Source organism: Neopsephotus bourkii, unplaced genomic scaffold (assembly GCF_033783945.1).
Source record: "Neopsephotus bourkii isolate Nb327-2 ecotype Australia unplaced genomic scaffold, CSIRO-AGI_Nbou_v1 NB_1655, whole genome shotgun sequence".
NCBI lineage: Eukaryota > Metazoa > Chordata > Aves > Psittaciformes > Psittacidae > Neopsephotus > Neopsephotus bourkii.
The window spans coordinates 6,350,924-6,372,379 of NW_026902129.1; the positions used below are offsets into that span (position 1 = coordinate 6,350,924).

Below are 21,456 nucleotides of genomic sequence, written 5' to 3' on the forward strand. Positions count from 1 at the left end.
TTCCATTTTAATTTAGAATCCTTCCCTGATTACCTCCTCAGCTTTTAACAAGTTTTACTCTCTAAATTTCAATGTTAAAGGAGTGGCTTTTTGTACCTGTTCAGCCTCAAAGATATTGAACTTAACTACATTGCTTCTGAGCCTGAGGCAAAGAGTCAGCAAGTAATGTTTTTAATCAGCTTCTGTGGTGTTTGTTATGGTTGGGGGGTTTTATAATGTGTCAAGAACGTCGTTCTGTTCCTTGCTGTGCTTTGAACTACCTGTCCCTAGAAGCAGTCACTTTAAGAAGTGAATTCTATTGAATCTAGAGAATGCTTTTAGTTCATTTGAAGGTAATTACGATGTACTTTTAAAATACAAAATGAACACATTTTTTTGCAGCCTGGTTAAGTTGGGAAACTTAGTGCTGGAAAACAGATATAAACCTACACCACGTAACCCTTCCTTGTATGAACTGGTAAGTGTGGACCAGGGGGTGTTATTTGCAATGACTAGTTTTAAGGAGACTTGTCTCCCCAAACCCCCTTGCTAGCGCAGATGCAGGATCCTGCTGAGGCAGATCATGCACATAAGCTTGAGTCCAGTTATGAATAGCCTGGAAAGGTGTCCTAGGGAGACCTAAGGAAGTAAGCTTTCTTAAATTAATGTGGTCTTAATGAATACACCCGCAACTCCATAGGATCAGGGACTCATGATGTGTGTATGGCCTGAAGCTAAAGTAAGTGTCTGTGAGATTGTTTTCCAGAGAGGAAGATAACATCACACAGTTTAAGTATTGTAGGAACATATAAATAGGCAGGTACCACAGAGCTTAGGTCTTCGCTAACCTCCTTTATGGTACCTTTTAGGTAAGGGGATACTTTGCTTGGTATGCCAATTCTGTGACATAACTCTTGTCATGATTTACTTGCTTGTGGTTAATTATCAAATGCTTTGTGAGGTTGCATTCTGCAAATCTGAGAGGTGCATTTTTGTATAGGTACTCTGCTGAATTATCCTGATAAGCTTCAGATGCTTGCAGTATGGGCTGCTGAAAGTAGTACTGAAATCAGTACTGAAACGAATAGTTTTGACTCCTTGTGCAGTTAGCGTAGAGAAATGTGTTACTGGAGTTTAATATGTCATCTGAAGAGATGTCTCATTGCACTCTTGAAGATCCTGTTTCACACCGTTGTTGTAGCAGCAGTTTAACAGGTAACGCAGGGGTGTATTTTAGCTAATGTAGTCTGCATACACAGTCCTACCCGAAGTCCTTTGTGCCTGCACCGATCTGTTATGTGGGGCACGTATGGGGAGGAGCAGCCATCAGGATTTCTCCTCAGCTCCGTGGGTGCCATGCCTCCTGCACTGCAGTCCAGAAGCTCTGTCCTCAGAGCAGTCAACTTGGCTTTTCTCAAGCAAGACTTTTTGTCTCCTTGAAGTCAGAAAAATGTGGAAGAAATACCCATTTCCTGAAATGTAAAGCTTACTTTTTCAGCATTTTATACTGTATTTGGTTTAGGCTCATTTCTCCTGGGGCCTTCCTCTTCATAAAAGGGCGCCATCTTAAAGAATACTGAATGAAAACTGGGAAGGAGACAAGCATGCATATCAGTCACGGTGATTGCCTAAGATATTCTTGCTTAAAATCCTTTTTCATTTCCAAGTAAACTAATATATGTGATTGTTAAATAGGTCCTCACTTTCCAGGACAAAAAACATTTAACCTTTACTTCTGTGAAATTACTCTCCATGTGGAGTAGGGAAGGAATTTATTGTGAGAATGGGAATGCACAGAAAAGGTAGGCCAAGAACATGTAGGTTATTACAGATCAGCCTATATAATTACCAATAAAACGGAGGAAAAGCATTAGAAGCAAAATGTCTTCCTTTTTATAGCTATCCTGAATAATTCTACATTTGTTCATGCATGATATGGCTCCCATGATGATAGATAATTCATCATAACTTCACAAATGCATTGCTAAATTATAAGCTTACATATGCTCATATGGGGATGGCCAGCTTTCCTCAATCAGAGCCCACCAAGCCATTTTCTGTGGCACTTCAAATACCAAAACCAAATTTGTTTGCCTTTCCTATTATTTCTGCTACTCTGTAGAAGCTCCTCCTGTTAATCCTATACTAACTGTTACTGTGATAAGTATGTCTCCATTACCCTGCTAAATTGAATTCTATGGAGTATTTCAGTTAGCTCATTCTCAAGTGTTGTTATGCTGGGACTAGCAGAGGTACAAGAACTAGCGTGAGTTAGCAAAGTTACTCTTTACAGGCATTATTCCATTAGAAGGTTATCAGAGTAGTTGTTCTGGGGTGTGTTTAAGCCCACAGTTCAAAACCTGGATGAAAACAAATGTTAAAATGTATATGCAGCGATTGACAGGGGTTTCTAATGGACTGGGCAGTTTTCAAAAGTGTATTATCACTATTGGTACACTGCAGTGTAATGGAGCTGGTTGTAATTTCCATGTCACTTTATTACACTCAGGGTTTGTCTATGAAGTTGATCTGATAAGCTGGCTTCAATAATCTCTCACATGTTGTGGCCCACATTTAGCATAGTTATTAAAATAGATTTGGGTACTACACAAAGAAATCTTGGTGAATCTTATTGTTTTACTGAAAAAAAAAAGGTAAAATGATAAGTGAAATTACTGTTCAAAGTTGCAGATGGCGTGAAACCAGCTTTGAGATCCCCAGCATGAGAAAGGCGTGTTTGAAGAGAGTGAAAAAATGATGAGGGCTGGAGCAGCTCTGCTCTGTAGCCAGGCTGAGAGAGCTGGGCTGGGTCAGCCTGGAGAAGAGAAGGCTCCTGAAGGGGAGACCTTAGAGCAGCTCCAGTGCCTAAAGGGGCTGCAGGAAACCTGTAGAGGGGCTTTGGACAAGGGCCTGTAGGGACAGGCCAAGGGGGAATGGATTTAACCTGGCAGAGGGGAGACTGAGATGAGCTCTTGGGCAGAAGCTCTTCCCTGTGAGGCTGCTGAGGTGCTGGCACAGGGTGCCCAGAGAAGCTGTGGCTGCCCCATCCCTGGCAGTGTTCAAGGCCAGGTTGGACAGGGCTTAGAGCAGCCTGGTGTTCCTTCCCATGGCAGGGGGTTGGAACTGGATGAGCTTTAAGGTCCCTTTCAGGCTGTGATTTTATGATGATTCTAATAACTTGATATGGTATTGCTTAGTTACACTGTACAGCCTTCTGATTAACTCCATCATATTCACTGACCTTTATTCTGTGACTCAGAAGTGGGGTGGCTTGTCCTTCACCATTTCCTTTACAGCAAAACACTGCCCTTCCAAATGCACTTGGAGCAGTATGGTGTTCACTACATCTCTGCGCAGACAAAGGACTGGACCATTAACACCAAGAGCAGGTGTCAGCACCCAGTTATCTTATACCAGTCTGTGCTCAAATCTGTTGAAAGGAGGGCTCAGAACTGGTTTCTGGCCCATAGCTCTTAAACTGAGTCACCTTGGTTAACATGTGAGTAGAGGTTGAATATTAAAATTTGTGTTTATTATTATACAGTATAAGCACATCTATATTATACACAGTATTATACATCATATTATAACACATTATGTATATTATTATGCAAATACATTATACACATATAAATATGCATTTATTATTATAACATTTTATATGTTGTACATATGTGCAAGGGGTGTAGGTAAGTTTGCAGAACTGTGTTTTTGTGTGTTCTACATGCACACATACGTATGGATGGATGCATATATTTATAAAGCATGATAGCCAAAATACAGGGTTTTTTCCACTTCTGTTCCATCTAATGGACGGATTTTATGAAATTGAATAAAGACATCATTCCGGCTTTAGAGGATCTAGTAGAAAATACTGTTCTTTCTGCAAGTCTCTTTTGTGCCTCTATCACATCTGTAATATAGATAAATTTATGTTAACTTCGGGAGTGATTCAGAGCTTTCTAATCCAATTTTCTACTGAGATTAATAGCACTTTGGCACAAAGTGCCATAGATGTTAAATAAGACACACATCCTAAGCACATTGAAAATAAGCTGCAGTGGTAACAGTGGTGAATCCTATCTTGTCCTCTCTCAAGACCTCTTTGGATGCAGAATGAAGTTTCTGGGTTTGTGAAGAGAGATAAAAGGGGAATGCATTTTATTGCTATGGGAAACTTAAAGGTGCTTTGCATTTTTTTTCCCCAGTAATCATTTTATACTGTTAATAACTAAGGAAAGGACGGTACCTGGGATGTGGTTAGTCTGGATTATTGAATTACGGTCCCCTGAGGATTAGAGGAGCAACTGGTATAAATGAGTGGAGTTCCCCTGGAACTCATGATGCTGTACTGATTCACACGAATGGAAAATTCGATCCCCTTTTGCCTACCTGATACAAACAACTCAGCTCTGAGCACAGCAGGCTGCCCAGAGAAAGCTGTTGGAATGGGGCTTTCTGCAGGCAAATAACTGATAAACCAAGAAGGAAGGAAACCATAGGAAAATGAGGAAAAATACGAGGGGGGGATAAAACACAGAAGTGCTTCTGTGATGGGTCCTTTCCTCAGGGTCATTGATTTTACTTTGAGGTTCTTGTCCGTAAGGGAGAGTGACCATGACCCTCTGTGGCAGTGCCTGGCCTCAGTGATGAAGCTCTTGGCAGCAGTGCCAAAGCCAGCAGACTGGTGCATGTTCCTTCCTCAGCCCTCATAGTTCACCACTGTTCCCCCAGAGCTAATTCTGCTCTCAGTGAAAACTGAGCCATTGCAGATTTGCATTTTGATGGTTTCCCTCTTTAGTAGGTGAAGAAAACATTGATCTAACAGTGGTTTTGTCAGGGAGTAGGACAATGGTGTTTCCCCCCCACAAATTCAAGCAGTTTCAGTCAGTGAATGTATTGGGGGGAGGCATGAAGGGGTTTTGAGCTCAAGAGCTGCTCCCTGTGCTGCCAGTGCCTCTCCTTCCACCTGTCTGCTGCATGCAGTTTCACTAATGCTGATGAGTGAAATGTGGTGAGGATGCCAGAGGATTCCCTTGAGAGTAATGCCTTCAGTTTAAGTCCAGGCCTAATAGATCTCCTCCCTTGTACCCCGCCACTTAAACAGCTGAACCTGGACATGTGTTGGTTTGGGTTTTCTGTTTTCTTCAGTTCCTTTTAAGGTTCTAACTGTGCAGTCACTAAGCAAATTCCTGTTCACATTCTTCCAGCCTAAACAAAACTCAGTGTCCAAGAGCATTGTAGGAGAATGTAAGACTGGTAGGGTCTGAGCTAGGGGAAGTGGGAATCACTGCTTATGCATCTTCTTGTAGACTTTATTAATCTGTTTTTTTTTCACTCTGCACAGCATAACTAAGTCCAACTTGGCTGAATATGGCCAAGAATCTTTTTATGGACCTCAGCTAATGCAGTTTTTATTAGTAGGAATGGCAAAAAGTGTCTTTCTAATTTATGGATAAATAAAATCCCTCCTACTCATAGATTTCGATTCCAGGAGGGTAGAACAGTAAAATTCGGATGAGCACACCTGCAAATCAGGTTGCTGGCAGGCTTGCAGGAAAAGAAACGGATGTGCACAATAAGCATTAAATATGTTGTAAAGTCACACAGGGTCAGACTCATCCTTGGTGTAATTCCACTGCAGTTAGCGGAGTTATGAGGGAGAAAAGTTCAATGTTTAGCTTTTAAAATCTTGCTTTTAAAAATTGTAATCTGTCTGACCTTCCTCTTTGTCTCGCTTTGATAGATACTTATGTACCATAATGACACAGGAGCATATAGAAAGATATAGATTGTTGCAGTGACTGAAGTCAGAGCAGGGATTCTTTCCTGTGTTAGCAACTGCCATGTCTAAAGTAAATAAAAGCTTTATAGACTCTTCTGCTACCAGACAGTGAAACAGTGTGCTGAGCATCCCTGACTTTGGATCTATTCATGTAATAAACAAGTACTTACTTGGATAGCCTATTAAAAAGAATCCAAGCCAAACCAAAACTAACACCACCCCCACCCCCAAAAAAACCCAACAAAACAGCAATGACAATAAGAATTGTTGTAGTCTGACATCTGAGGAAGATCCTCTTTTACAAGGCTTTGTACTTCTGCAGCAGAATCTCTCTGTTCAAGGCAAGACCTCGCTGTCTGCTGATGGATTCTGCTGGGAGAGGTAGGAAATACTTTACAAACTGTAATTTCTCTTCCCTTTATTTTATATTGGAAAAAAAAAAAAGAAACAACTCACAACAAAAAAAACCCAAACCAATTTATCCAGAGTACACGAAACAGTATTTAATGCCTGTGGTACAAGAATATGGAGTTACTGGTCCCAGTCTCCAGTTCTGCAGTCTTGGCAGGCTTCCCTCTTTCTGCCAAATGCATTTAAATATGGAAGTACAACAACAACAAAAAGCCAGAGTTGTTTGAAAGAGTAACACACCATACTCACTCTGTTCTACCTAACAACCCATTCTACCTAACACCATACCCGCGCCATACCCACCCTGTTCTACCTAGCACCATATCCACATCATACCCACCTTGTTCTACCTAACACCATACCCACCCCATTCTACCCAACACCATACCCTTAGAGCGCAGTGTAGGGGAGAGGGACCTGGGGGTCCTGGTGGACGACAGGATGACCATGAGCCGACACTGTGCCCTTGTGGCCAAGAAGGCCAATGGCATCCTGGGGTGTATTAGAAGGGGGGTGGTTAGTAGGTCGAGAGAGGTCCTCCTTCCCCTCTACTCTACCCTGGTGAGACCTCATCTGGAATATTGTGTCCAGTTCTGGGCCCCTCAGTTTAAGAAGGACAGGGACCTGCTGGAGAGAGTCCAGCGCAGGGCAACTAAGATGATTAAGGGAGTGGAGCATCTCCCTTATGAGGAAAGACTGAGGGAGCTGGGTCTCTATAGTTTGGAGAAGAGGAGATTGAGGGGTGACCTTATTAGTGTATATAAATATATAAAGGGGGAGTGTCACGAGGATGGAGCCAGGCTCTTCTCAGTGGCAAACAATGATAGGACAAGGGGCAAGAGGTTCCACTTAAACTTGAGAAGAAACTTCTTCTCAGTGAGGGTGACAGAACACTGGAACAGGCTGCCCAGGGAGGTTGTGGAGTCTCCTTCTCTGGAGACATTCAAAACCTGCCTGGACACGTTCCTGTGTAACCTTATCTAGGTGTTCCTGCTCCGGCAGGGGGATTGGACTGGATGATCTTTTGAGGTCCCTTCCAATCTCTAGCATACTGTGATACTGTGATACCCGTTCTACCTAACAAGGAAAAATGCTTGTCTGAAAATGTAAAGAGAGCTCTTAGTGACTTTGAAGTATCCTCTGCTTTCCGAGCAGGGTTTCCACTTCACACTGACAAACCCCGTGACTGACAGTGGTGCCAGAGGGAATTCTGCAGATCCGCTTGGAAACGTCTCACTGAGGCACCGCAGGTGGGCAAGCTGCCTGGCTAATGCAGTGCTAGCAATCTCTGGTGCTTTTTAGCATGTGCATAAACCGAAATTATCAGCTGTTTCTAAACAGCCATTGCTCGTATCAACTGTGACTAGAATTTGTAATCATCAACTTGAATTCATTGCTGTCACAAGTGTGAAAAATCCTGCCGAGTCAAGGGCTTCTTTGGAAGTTGCTGAGAAAACAAAACAAAGAGGGAAAGAGTTTGGATTGTTCATTTGCATATCAATCCTCTAAAAGATTGCTCTTACAAAGCTGCTTTCCACCTCCTTCCTGGAAGTCTGCCTCGCATGTTGTGAACAAGAAAACTATTTTCCTAGAGATTACTGTATATTAATTGATTACAAATAAGGACAGTGAGGAGAACATCTGGTAAGGAACAGAGTGGTGGGTTCAGAACAGCAGGTGATTTAGCCATGTGTCTTCCATCAAAGCTAATATCCCTCCTGAAAATGCTGTAGTCCTTGTTTCCTTTCATTTTTCTCCTGCACCAGTTATAAATGGCCTTGGAAAAGTGGTGATGGATCCAGCTCTGTTCAGGGTTTTTTTCCTTCCTTTATCTATCCACCAGGCTGCTAGACTGTGCTGTGCCAGCCTGACAGTCATTTTGTGTATCCTATTATAAAATGTACAGTACTGCTCTAGAGCACAGTAAGCTCTCTTAAGAAAGCCAAGTCATTAGAAACAAACCATTTTGGAGGTTGACCCTGAATAGGAGAGAACACCGATCGATGAACGCACGCATACTGTCCATCTCGGATTACTGAAATGGCTTTTCTGAGTAACTGTAGGCTGGGTCAAACAGTTGTTGCCTGGCCACAAATTGTGCATACCAAATTTAAAGATGAAAAGGGCTTTATAGAGGATTGTAAGGTATGGGCAAAAATGAGATATGTTTTGAAAAGTAAGTTCCAGCTTTAACTACTGAGTACCCTCCGCTGCTTCAAGATTTGCCCCAAATTTCTTTTAAGAAGGCTTATTTTGGCAGTATGATTTAATACTGAAAACCTTAGTGGTTTCTGTTCAAAAACTTAGTGGTTTCTGTCCAAGACCCTCGAGTTGGAAGGCCTGTTTTGTGTCAGGATAGATTTTGAGGTCTGCATATTACTTTGTGTGCATCAAGACTTACTGTACTTTTATAATACCATTTAGCCAAGGATCTCAAAATACCAGATTAAAACTAAGTGAAATTGGTGAGGCATTTCGTGGCTACAGACTGTGGGAATCCTCTATGGCCCCAGAGATAAGGCTTCTAGAATAATGATGCTCAACTTCATTAAAATATATATTAGCAATGATAATGAGTGATCTATTTAAAATCCTGCTGTACAACACAAGAAATGTTAAGTAATCACTCTTAGAAAAGCCTTTCTAGGAGTTAACCATATCCAAAAAGATGGCTGATGATTCAAGATAGGAGTTTACTGCTCAATTTATAAAAAGAGGCAGAAAAAGCAGTTTTCCTAAAGTGTTAGCATGCATTCCTCCATGCCTGAACAGAGTTATAATATTTGTTCAATATATTTATAAAGAAGAGAGGAATCTGAATGCCTGCAACTGGAGGAGGGTACAAGCCTCTCATGCTGGTGTATGATGTGTCAGAGAAAAAGGGGTGGCTGCAGGATTAACCATTGCTTTTGACATAGAATATGAGTGATGATGTGGAGAGCGTGGTCAGCTCAGGAAGGCAGAAGGCTGGATAACAATATGTGTCTGTATGAGAAGCTGAACTAGACTCTTGTTAATCCTTTCTCAACATATTCACAGCAGCTAATTTTGCATAGCACTCAAATAATCACAGGCTGGTTTGGGTTGGAAAGAACCTTAAGATCATCCAGTTCCGACCCCCTGCCATGGACCAGGTTGCTCCAAGCCACATCCAACCTGGCCTTAAGCACTGTCAGGGATGGGGCAGCCACAGCTTCTCTGGGCACCCTGTGCCAGCGCCTCAGCACCCTCACAGGGAAGAGCTTCTGCCTTATATCTAACCTGAACTTCCCCTGTTTCACTTTGACCCCCATCACCCCTTGTCCTATCGCTACAGTCCTTGATGAAGAGTCCCTCTCCTTTGTAGCCCCCCTCACACACTGGAAACTGCTCTGAGGTCTCCACACAGCTTCTCTTCTCCAGGCTGAACAGCCCCAATGTTCTCAGCCTGTCTTTGTACGGGAGGTGCTCCAGCCCCTGAGCATCCTCGTGGCCTCCTCTGGACTTGCTCCAGCAGCTCTGTGTCCCCCTTATGTTGCAGACACCAGAACTGTGTGCATTACTCCAAGTGGGGTCATTTACTGGCATGGTCCCAGTTGTGTGAGTTGGATATATTTAATCAGGTTATTTACTCTTCTGTGTTGTATTATAAGTGGGTAGAAGTTGCTATCATGTAGTTGCAAGGGATATCATCATTTCTTCATGTCTACTCGTAGTTTGTTGGTTAAAGGCATTTTATTATGTGCTCTCTGTTTAGAAATGAAGTTTCTGCTGAAACAAATGTGGCAATCATCATATGCTATCACTGGTTTTTCAAACTGGGAGAGACTTAGCCAGACCTCTTTGGCTGTAGAAATTAAAGTATATGCAAACAGGAGATAACTCTGATGGTAATGCAAACTGACTGCATCTTCTTATCTGCAAGTGTGTCATAGTTAGACTGATTGTGCTGTATTGTACATTGTGAGTTATGACTTGGTAATGCACAAATGTGTGTGCCTTTACAGATCAATATATCATCTTTTCTGGTAAGTTGGAACTGGATTTGAAACAAAAGTTTCTCAAAATACAAACATTTCCTGATATTAAACAGTGTTTTGTTCTTCAGTCCTTTGGTTTGGATTCATATGGAAATAAGGTTTCATTGCAAATCCTGAATTCATACTGACCTAACATGAGGGCAAGGAGATATTTGTTCATAACTATAGATTTAAGCAGTGTTACCCTATGTGGGTTGAACAGTCTGGGTTTGATCTCTACTATGTATATATGTATTTATAAATAGATACATAAATGTGTGTATGTCAGCTTTTCTGTACCAGATTTAATGAACTGTAGATTACTTCATTTCACCAGAAAAGGATTCCCTGAATGATAGTATTGAAAATTTTATCCTGTAGCATCGGAATATTTATATTAATAGTAAAACTTTTCTCATTTTATTAAAGGAAAACCACTGCAGAAGAATAAAAATCCTAGGGGACTGTTACTACTGTGTATCAGGATTGACCCAGCCCAAAACAGATCATGCCCATTGCTGTGTGGAAATGGGGCTGGATATGATTGACACCATCACGTAAGTACTGTGAGCAGTGAACCCAGACAGGAGTGCTACAACATCTCCTTTGTGGCATTCAGAAGCATGTTCTCATTAAAGCAGCAGTGTCTGCTGTCGCTGCCCACCTAGCAATTCACACTGGTGCATTCAGGTCATAGGACACTGGTTTTGGGAAGGGCCATTCTAAACGTCGATTTTCCACTCCATTTAATCACTGTGAGAAAAAAAGTTCACAAGTGTGAGTGTGTAAAGGTGCATACATGTACAGATAAGGGGACAGAAAGATACCGGGAAATGATGAAACACTCCTATTGCCGTTTGCCACAAAGAAAGGAGTCCAATTTTCTTGTTCTACAGGGATTAAACACCGCTCATTTTGCATACCAGTACGTAAACTCAAAGCCAGTCCTGATGTATGCATGTTGTAGATGCGTTTGTATTCTCAAAATGATAGCTTGCTGATTTCTCCTTTCTGTATGTCATGTTTAAACCCGTAATTTATTCTGCTTTTCAGAAATGTAATGTGAAATTCACTTTGCTGATCAGTAGAATTTTTTTATGCTTGAGAGCTCTGCTCTGCATTGATCATTATTTTAGCAAGGCGGAAAATGTGCATGTGAGAGAACTGTGAATGAGCTTTCAGAGGGAGCTGGAGATCAATTTCATTACATAGGAAGGAAAGGATAAAGATGGGAAATATTTTCAGTGCTCTGTTGCTGTATGTGTGTGCACACATGTGTTTTATAGGAAGGCCATAGGAGGAAATGCACATCTCTTAATTCCGTATACAGGTAAATGCTGCTCAGCACAGTGCTGTTACATTTGGGATGAGCTTGCAAAGAGGTGTGTCACAGCAGGGGACCTAGCCTGTTCTATATTTGGAAGTGTTTGGCCACTGTTTCCTGTAGGCAGTTATGCTTTCTCTCTGTTGTCATCTGGACTGTTGGGAACGTGGAGCTGAGTCAAGGTTCTGCTTCCCTTCACTTAATCCCTAAGTTTTTGCATTATGGGCAGAGAAGACCTACATTGTCTGTGAAGGTGAATAGGCCATAGTGTAATCTCAATGTAAAAATAGACAGTGCACTATTAAATAAAGAAAAATAGTATAAAATAAGCAAACATAAGGTTTATGAATTCAAATTACGCATTTTTGATTTGGAGCGTTTCACCTTCTTCTTTCTAATAAAGCTTTTGCCACATCATATATTTCATCTTTAATTACCTAAGGTAATTGAAGGCTGATTCTTATTTCTAGCTCAATCCATGTGCTTTTATTATTATGTTCATTAATAAAATCTCTTGAGAGTGTGAAAGGTTGGGTAAATGAACCCATAGTCTCTCTCTCACTCAGTGCAGGTTCATCATCTTTGTAAACATTGTAAAATTGACAAAAGACTTTGTAATCTATGATACTATAAAATCCTAAAAGAATATCCGAAGTCTGCAAATCATGTATATGTGCATTCTTCCAGCAGCATATGGATACTCCATTTTTATGGAAGCCTTGGCTTTTATGAGCATAGTTAGATATACAGGCCCTGTATGCTTTTCCAAAGCCTTTTTCCCTTTTCTCATCCCTGAAAAGCAGTAGCTGATGCTCCCATCCTCTTTTAAACCTAGCATTAATCTTTAATTCATTAGTTGTGCTGTGTTTCATGTATACAAATAAGGTATTGGTATAAATGTCTGAACTTCCCTCTTTTGAATGTTTCAGTTTTACTGATATTAGAAATGAAATGTGTTCCCTTTTTATGTTATCATTCCTTGGTTGCTGTCATGATAACATAAACTTGAAAAGGGAAGGAATGAACTGGGACTGTTCAGCCTGGAGAAGAGAAGGTTCACAAGGAGTTTTATCAGTGCATGCAAATAACCGATGGGGGGGTGGAAAGAGGACAAATCCAAACTTTTCTCAATTGTATCAAGTTTCAGGGGAAGAAGAAGCGGGCACAAACTGAAATACAAGAAATTCCATTTAAATGTAAAAAACTTCTTTTACTGTGGTGGTGGTCAGATACTGGAGAGGTTGCACTGGAAGGTTGTGGCATGAGCATCCTTGGAGAGATTTAAAACCAAGCTGGATGCAGTCCTGGGCAACCTTCTATAGTTGCCTGGGCTCTGAGCAGGGGTGTTGGTCTAGATGGTTTCCAGAGGTCCCTTCCAGCAGCTCTGTGATTCCAAGTGGATGGGCTGTAGTGTCTAATATAAGCCATGTTTAGCCAGAGGTTATAATAGAAGAAAACTGATAATTGCAGGATATTTCTTTTTTAAAGAATTCATAAGTTAATAAGTTTTCAGTGTAGTTGGTGGTCAGAACAAGGTGGAGAAGAGGCAAGGCTATAAGAAAGTGCCAGATTTATTTAGGGTTCTTAAATGGCTGAAGACCTTTTCTGCATCCTTTGTACATAAGCACAATTAATTAATTGCCCTTTCTTTTTTTCCAATGAGGAATCAGTTGTGTGAGTAACGACTGTAAATCCCAGTCAGCGTATTTCTTCTGAGTTGTAAGAATGTGCTTGTTCTGCTTACATTAGAGGACAGGAGGATGGTGCATTCCAAGTACCATTGCCCTTGATGGCAGTACTATTTTTTTCTCTTACTGCAAGTGGAGCATCATCTGTTCAGATACTGTTGGATCCTGGGTTAGGTTCTTTTGTTGTCAGAAGCATGTGGCTAAGCCAACTGTATCGAGTGCTTCAAAGCAGAAAAATGGGTTCTGCTGGAGATCAGGAAAAAATTCTTCACTCCTTCACAGAGACCAAAGTTGGAATACGTGTTCCCCAGATTAATTGCTTTGTAATACACTGAGCAGATGAAAAGGAGAAGTGAAGAGCTTATGATGGTAAAGATGGAATGCACCATTTGATTTTCTATTGGTGTATTTATTAGGTGGTATTTAGCAGTCCCATGAGATGGAGAGTCACTTTGATTTTTAAACTTTCCCGTTTCAACCAGAGTTGGAAGCCAGCTGGTAGCCTTCTGAAAGCCTGTTCACTTCGCTGCAGAGAACAGGTCTTGGCACTGTAAATTTATGCTTGGAATTTGTCATCCCTAGTGACAGGTTTGTCATGTTACCTGGGATAAATAAATTAATCCAATCACTTGAGTTGTGATTCAGCTGATGGATCTGTCAGAAGTGCCTGTCCCAGAGGTATGCACCACCAAGATGTTCTTCTTCAAGGAAATCAAGGAAAAGAAACTTCTAGTGGCTGGTTGATGGGTCTGTGACCAAGTTGAACTTTATAATGAGCTCTTATAAATTGATGCTTTCTGTTCTCTTAGTATTCTGTGTAACTGTTATTTAAGTATCCTGTAATATGGTGCTGCACGTGAGTATCATCTGAGAATGTTGCCTCACTGCATTTAGATTGAGATTTTCAGGGTAATTTTAAAAGAACATTACCAAATACTTAAAATTTTCACAATTTCATCTGCTTGCTACAAAGCATTGTTTTTCAAGGGCGCAGTTAAAGTCAGACCAGAATCATTATGGAAGGATATAGCAAAACAGCAAAACAAATGGTGTTACATCCCATTTCAAAAGAATTTCTGCTGTCAGTGAGATTATTTCAATGTTTCCATACAGGCCAGGTGTTTGCTCTGCTTCAGGGTTACTTAAACCATTGTGGCAGTATTTAAGTGGGAGTTAAGTGTAGGATGCCACCGGTGTTGCTTTCATCGGGTGAGTTTTTACTGGCAGGTTTTTGTTGGTAATATAATTAAAATAGCCATGTTCATTAGTCCCTCTAATGTGCCAGATGTTGCTCTAATGTGCCAAATGTTCTCCTCACCTTCGTTTTGAACAGTGCATTAGGTGAAGTATTCTCTTCACCTTACTTAAATGGCTTGCCACATTTAAAGGTTCCACTCTACTTACTACAGTATCTTACCTTCTACATTTATTTGTTAGCAGATTGCAATGTAGAAAAGTTTTGCCCAGCTACCCAAGCTATCACCTCTCTCCTCAATAAACTGCCTAACTGTTCTCATTTAATTTAGCATTACGGGGTGATTTTATACATTCTTAATAGTTTGTCTTTCTGTACAGAGTACTTCATCAACTGACATAAGTTATATTTAAAAGTACTTTGGCTCAATTCAGAAATGTAACCTCTTAGGAGATGAAATGTGGTGAAATGAGGGAGTTACTTAAATGCACTCAATAGCACCACAGGGTGAAAAGTGGACTGTAATGTTTCCAATTAGAAATGAGGAGGGAATCTGGTCCGCCCCTCTGGTTTGGGTGTTCCTACTGCATATGGCCTTTGAAGAGGTCTGAGGTCAAAGTGTCCAGAAACCTTTGCTTCTCAAAATCCAGGTACGCCAGTGGGGTCTATCAGGTTTTCTCTATGTCACATAGGTGAGTTTATCCCATACGGATAATTCCACCAGTCATCCACGTATGTCCTTACAGATGGAATTTGGGCTTATTTTCCACCTGCACATTGTGATGCTCTTTGATTGCATGGGATATCGAGAAGGTTGATGCTTGAACTGTCTCCTTCCTATGGATTTGGTCCCTGGCTAATGAAAGGCACTGGGGAGGGGAGAGGTACTGCAGCAGCCAGTTTGTGAACTCCCAGGTGTAATGTCAAGTTTTCCTGTGTCATCTTTTGTCTGAGGAAGAGAACAGGAGCACTAACTTCTGGGATGTCAGCACTGTGCATAAGCCTTTCTGTGCTGTTGCAGAAAATGTGACAGAAAAATGGGGTATGGCCAGATTCCCTTTGGGAGCAAAAGAGACCTCCATGTTACTCACATTGGTGATGGCTGACATGGTATATACTTCGGCACATCACGGCTGCAGATTTCCTTACTTGACTTGAGCCCAGGTATCTTTTGCTCCTTGCCCCATATCTTGGCATCTTTATGTTAATGGTATTTAAACAAGTACCAGGTATACAAGAGGCAAATACAGTGACTACTATCAAAATGGTTGCAAAGTCCTTTGCCAAATCCAGTGAAGATGAACAATACTTAAAAAATAAATATATTAGTCAATGAGGATCAGGGAAAATCAGAGCCAGAGCCTCTGTTTAAGGTCTTTTCCTATTAAATATACTGGGAAATTTAAATTGAAAAGCCTAATGAAAATCAAGCCAGTTTCACTTATTCACTGATACTGTCTCTTTTTCAGCTGCAACCTCGCTGTGGAATGCCAGGTTGTCTGTACCAGAAAGAGCTGCAAAGATTTATTCAGTGTTATCTCTGCATGTAATATGTAAGGCTGTTAGCCTCTAGGCTCCCTTTCAGTGTTCACAAGTGAGTACAGGGTGTGAGTTATAGCATGTTCTGCATTCATTCAGAAATGGAGAAGCCTTCCTTACTGTGACACTAAAATTAAAAATGCTTTTAGGAATGACTTTCCAATGATTTCATCTTTTCCCAGCTACACAGTCTCTAAAGGTTAGATTTCATTTGCAGGTGTAAGTCCATAGTTACAGGTGGTTTATGTGCCACTCTTGCAGGAGCTTGAAAAGAGTGCTTATAATCACTCTGCATCTGCTCTTCTTGCACTGAGCTGTTGGTTTCATCATTTTCTTTGTCCTATACTCCTGTGACAGGGCAATTGAACCAATTAGAAAATAATAGAGTGGATTCATTGCTTATCCATTTGCCTTCTCAACTAGTACCTCTTCTTACCTCTTTTCCCACAGAAGCTCTAAAAGCATTTAAGTCTGTGCCCTTTCAGTCTCACTGTAGGAAATGATGCTTAGCTGAGCATACCATAAAGGTAAAGGCACAGTACAACTCTGTGTGATTTGTAGTGGTGATTAGTTGCAGTGGTTTTATAGCAGTAGCATAGAGTGAAAATATCAGTTGAAAAAAGTACCATGAAATACTAAAGAAGTATCATCCAAGAAGAACGACAGTCTGAGACACTGGGAGTGAAAGATGTTAGTTGTTAACTAGGTAAGTTTTTGTTTAGGTGGAATTTTAACTAAATGGTGAGCTTAGAGAACATCACAAATCTAAAGTATTCAATAGAAATAAGACAATAACCTTTTAAAAATCACAGAGAGACAATGTTGGGGTCCCTACATATTATTTCATATTATTTTTATTACAAGTGCAATGTTTTAGACTGTTACCTTGAGAACAAGATGCTGCAAACAAAAGGAGTGAGGGGGAAAAAAGCATTATTTTTATATTACAGATGGAAAAAAGAATAGAGGATAAAATTAAGTCACAATGAACTGTGGTAAAAGAGGAGAGAAATTAAATGCAAGTCTTGAGTAATTCAAGTTTATGTGTTGCTCACAAGACCAAACTTCTCCTTAGTGTTTTAATAGTAAACTGCTCCATGAAAACTCAGTTAGCCCATATAGGATCAAGCATGATGTTAATCTGACTGATGGGGGGTGCGATGGTGAAAAAGAATTAGAGGGAGAAAAATCCCCGAACCGTAAACCCAAAGCTAGGATACGGAGTAACATTGACAAAGGTTTTTGGTAATAAAAAAGAAGCCAGGTAGTCCATTTTAATACTGAGTTGAAAGCAGTCTGGAGTAAAGCTAGAATTCAAACATACTTGCTTACTGACATGTCAGGTTAAAATTCAGTCTAATAAGATTGTTTCAGAAGTCTTATTTTGATTCCAGCAATCACGCTGTGGTCACTTGTCATCCAGCTGCACTAAATATGCATTGGGAAACGGGAACCTTTATGACAAAGTAAAGTAAGCATATGTGAGTTGCAAGAAAATCTCAGATACAGGGAAGTGCAAAGTTGGCTGTTGCTGAGGTATTGGAGTTTCAGCCAGAAAGTTCTTTATCTCCCAGTAAGATATCAAAGTTTCTACAGGACTGTGATAGCAAAAGTGGCAAATAAAACCTAAAAGCTAGGGAAGTTCTATGACAAAGCCATTTATTATACTTGCTCCCCCCCCCCTTTTTTTTTCCTTGTCTTAATTTTATTAAATGCAATGAAACCTGAAAAGTAGTATTTTGATGCATAAGGTCAAGGAATCCAGATATACTGAGATTTAGGTTCAACAGTCATTAAAATATGACCAAGAAAAGTGTTTATTTGGAATTACACCTGGGAAACTAGTGAAGGAACAGTGCCTGAATATATCATTTTTCAAAGATCCTGTCTTTTTGAAAGAGTGTGTGTGTGTGTGTGTGTGTGTGTGTGTGTGTGTGTATATATATAAAATGTATACCTATATGTCTGAAAAGATTCATATTTTCACTTTGAGGAAGAGAGAGAGAAAGGAAATCAAGAGCAGTGTTGTTGCCTAAAGACTGACTTCATGATGCTTTCTATTCCAGATCTGTTGCAGAAGCCACAGAAGTTGATCTTAACATGAGAGTTGGATTGCATACAGGCAGGGTGCTCTGTGGGGTCCTGGGTCTCCGAAAATGGCAATATGATGTCTGGTCAAATGATGTGACTTTAGCCAATGTAATGGAAGCTGGAGGGTTGCCTGGGTAAGTCTGGAAAGAAAACATAGACCATGAAACAGAAACCTGTATAGGTGAAGAATTTAGTTCCTTTGAGGCACGTGCTACCCATAAGGGCAGTGTTCAGTAAGAGCAATTAATATATTATGTGTTTTATCCTATGAAATTCTCCAAATGATCTTGATATTTACATTCGTAATAGGCTAAAATAGAAGCAAAACATTTCCAAGCAAAATCCTCATTAGAAGCTGCCAAATATAAAGAGTAGGAATGAGGCAGGGCTAGGAGTGCAGCAGTGCTAGACTTTCACCATTTCATGTATAAAAGGAAAGACCTCTAGTTATTCCAGGAAATATTTTTCCTTGCACCTCTAAGCATGTGGAGGTGTGAGCCTTGCTCTTTTTACATGGTAATATTTCCAACAGTAGTAGCATGCTACAGAAAAACTACCTGTTTATGGACTCAGATACTGGTGGTGTGTGTGCAAGTGATACGGTAGCACATAAACCTGCAGCCAACCCATGGGGCATGTCCTGGAATTTAAGTACTCCTTGGACTCAAATGCACGCAGAGCACTTTCACAAAGGTGCATTGGTGTGCTTCTGTGTGCAACTCCCTTTTGGACTGGGACCTACCATCCTCTGTTGGTTTGCTGAACAGGGGGACAAAGAAACCTCTTAATTTTTGTGGTTGAGTGAATTTCTTTGTTACATACATCTGCCTCAGACGATTTTGTCAGTGGGTTTGGGATGATCCTTGCCTTAAGGCTTTCCAGCAAGCTAAAATCTGAATGCATGTTTAATAGAGGGAAGCAGTAATTGCTTTTCAGATATCTTCTGTGAGGACATTGCAAATGTAAGGAGCCTTTTGGGAGAAAATTTAAGGACAGTTTTCAGCATAATAAAACTCACCGATAGTGTCAAAGATGGCTGTGCTGCCAAAACAAAGCGAATTAAAAAGCTGCCTACAAAGCAGTAAGTAAATGAAAAAGTCAAAGCCATGAAGGGGAATAGAAAAAGGAGTTTCTGCTTAACGCATAGGAGGGATTCAGAGTGTGTAATCACAAGTTTCAAAGATCAGGATGTTTTTCCAAGCAGGCAGTGAGGTAAGCATGGAGGAGAGCCACACAATTTGGAAGGTGATGTGCAGACTTCCACTTACTATAAATCAGTAAATCTGCAAGTGTTTGGACAGTCAAGAATTATCTTTCTGTTCACAGCTTAAGTTTGGAAACTGCATGTAATGGAAATATTTCTATGTTCTATTTGGCTGAAAAGACAAAACAAAACTGTTTATACATCAAAATGGGATTTTGCACGTAATTTGACCTCTTTATGTCTTCATGATTTTCTCAACTAGTTCTTTACTTTAAGGGTGGTGAGGCACTGTGATGGGTTGCCCAGGGAAGCTGTGAATGCTCCATCCCTGGCAGTGTTCAAGACCAGGCTGGACAGAGCCTTGGGCGAGATGGTTTAGTGTGAGGTGTCCCTGCTCATGGCAAGGGGGTTGGAACTGAATGATCTTAAGGTCCTTTCCAACCCAAACCATTCTGTGATCCTATGATTCTGCTCAGGACTGTATTTCAGTAGCAACTTGATCATAATGTATCTTTGCTTTAAACAACGTCCTCTTTTTCCCTCCAGGAAAGTTCACATTACAAAGACCACCTTAGAGTGCCTAAATGGGGACTACGAGGTAGAACCAGGATATGGTCATGAAAGGAATAGTTTCTTGAAGAAGCATAATATCGAAACGTATTTTATTGTGCCATCCCATCGTAGGAAGGTAAGCTCCACACATTGCATTTTATTCTGTGGTGTTTCCATAATTTAGCAGCTGTTCTGTGTTATTCTGAAAGCAGAGGCAATACTGGTATTTCTGATTTCTAAAAGCTCTTCAGATTCTGTAATCATTCTATCAGAAATCACATAATGTTTACTGAAAAACGTCAATTCACTCTTCCCTTCCTTCTCCCTTCAAAAGAGTGTTTCAGAATAGTAATGCTCACAGCTTGGCTGGTTTTCTTTCTATTTATCTTTACTCTTTCATTCCCATATTCCCATTTTACTTAGGCTCTCTTAACCCTTTTTACATCACTTGCAATACTGGTGGCTCCTTTATGGGACCTAGAGGATTCCTGATGAATAGACACAGAAAAGGTAGTATTTACAGATATGGCATGCCCACAGCAGAAAAGCTAGCGAAATGAATTCAACAGTGATTGAACTAACATCCCCTGGATGTCCGGATATGCTGCTGTATGGCCAACCTGTACAACACAAGCCCTTTTATCCAGGACAGAGGAAGAGGCTGCTGCCAACCATCCTGCTTTTGAATGTAGATACCACCGTTCCATAGATCAGGTATTTATGATGAAGCTGAGTAAATTTTCTGGGATCATTGCAACAAATAATATGTCCTCTGTCCAGAACATGCATGTTCTTTTCTCCTGCCACACTGAGCTGCTTGCGACAGTTTCAATGTTGTCCTTGCTTGCTCTGTCACCTCAGGCTGCCACAGTGATTTTGGTCATCCCTTTCTTATCTGAGCTGCCTTTCCCTCCAACTTTTCTTAAGCTTCCCTCTCCCTTCAGCTTCTTCCTTTTGTCAGACCCCTGGAGATGTACTGGGCATAAGTCACCAGTACTGTTGAGGGACAATAATGTTTTCTGCTCTTTTCTTCTTTTTGGTGGAGAACAGAAAATGGAAAGTGTGGAAAGAATAAGGTAAGAGAAGATTTTAGCTCATTTGAGCAGGAACTTGATTTCTTAGATGTTACTCAGGATTTAGCCACCCTGATAGAGATGAATGTGACTCCTTGTTCTAACCATATATGAATATGAAGAACAGAGGCACAACAGTGCGATGGTAATGTCTAGAATCTCAGCATGCAGTGAAGGTGGTGACAGGGGTTTTCCAGCAAGTTCAGTTATAGTCACACCTTTCTTCCTCAGCCAGTTACTGAGGTTAGGGCAGCCTTTCGTTCTACTAAACTGTTATGACCTCAGTAGGAGTCTTGAAAGTCCATAATCATCAGGTAAACACATTCAGTTTGTTCTGGCCTTTTCCATGTCAAATGAGGCTTGTCTTAGAAGTTACCATCCATGACATGATGACAGGCCAAGAGGAACTTTATTGCTCTTTATCTCAGCCAGACAGCTTGGGATACAGATTTTTGCACCCTCATCTTCTGAGATTCTGCTCAAACAAATTTCATTCAAGGATTTGGTCTTTAGAGGGAAATCGTAATATCCAGTTCTGAAAGTATGAAACCAATACGGACCACGTTATAAAGTGATGTGAAAGGTCCATGCTTGGGGGTGTTAGCCAATGGGTGTTT

The 21,456-nt window shown here is 40.7% G+C and overlaps 1 protein-coding gene across 1 annotated transcript in view; it reads left to right on the forward strand.

Annotated features, from left to right (window-relative positions):
* Positions 1 to 21,456, forward strand: part of ADCY1 (adenylate cyclase 1) — a 142,673-nt gene that overhangs the window by 74,884 nt on the left and 46,333 nt on the right. Inside the window, exons 5-7 of the mRNA XM_061375002.1 lie at positions 10,603 to 10,730; positions 17,986 to 18,144; positions 19,761 to 19,902. Of these exons, the coding sequence (XP_061230986.1) occupies positions 10,603 to 10,730; positions 17,986 to 18,144; positions 19,761 to 19,902 (429 nt within the window). The remainder of the gene's footprint in view (positions 1 to 10,602; positions 10,731 to 17,985; positions 18,145 to 19,760; positions 19,903 to 21,456) is intronic.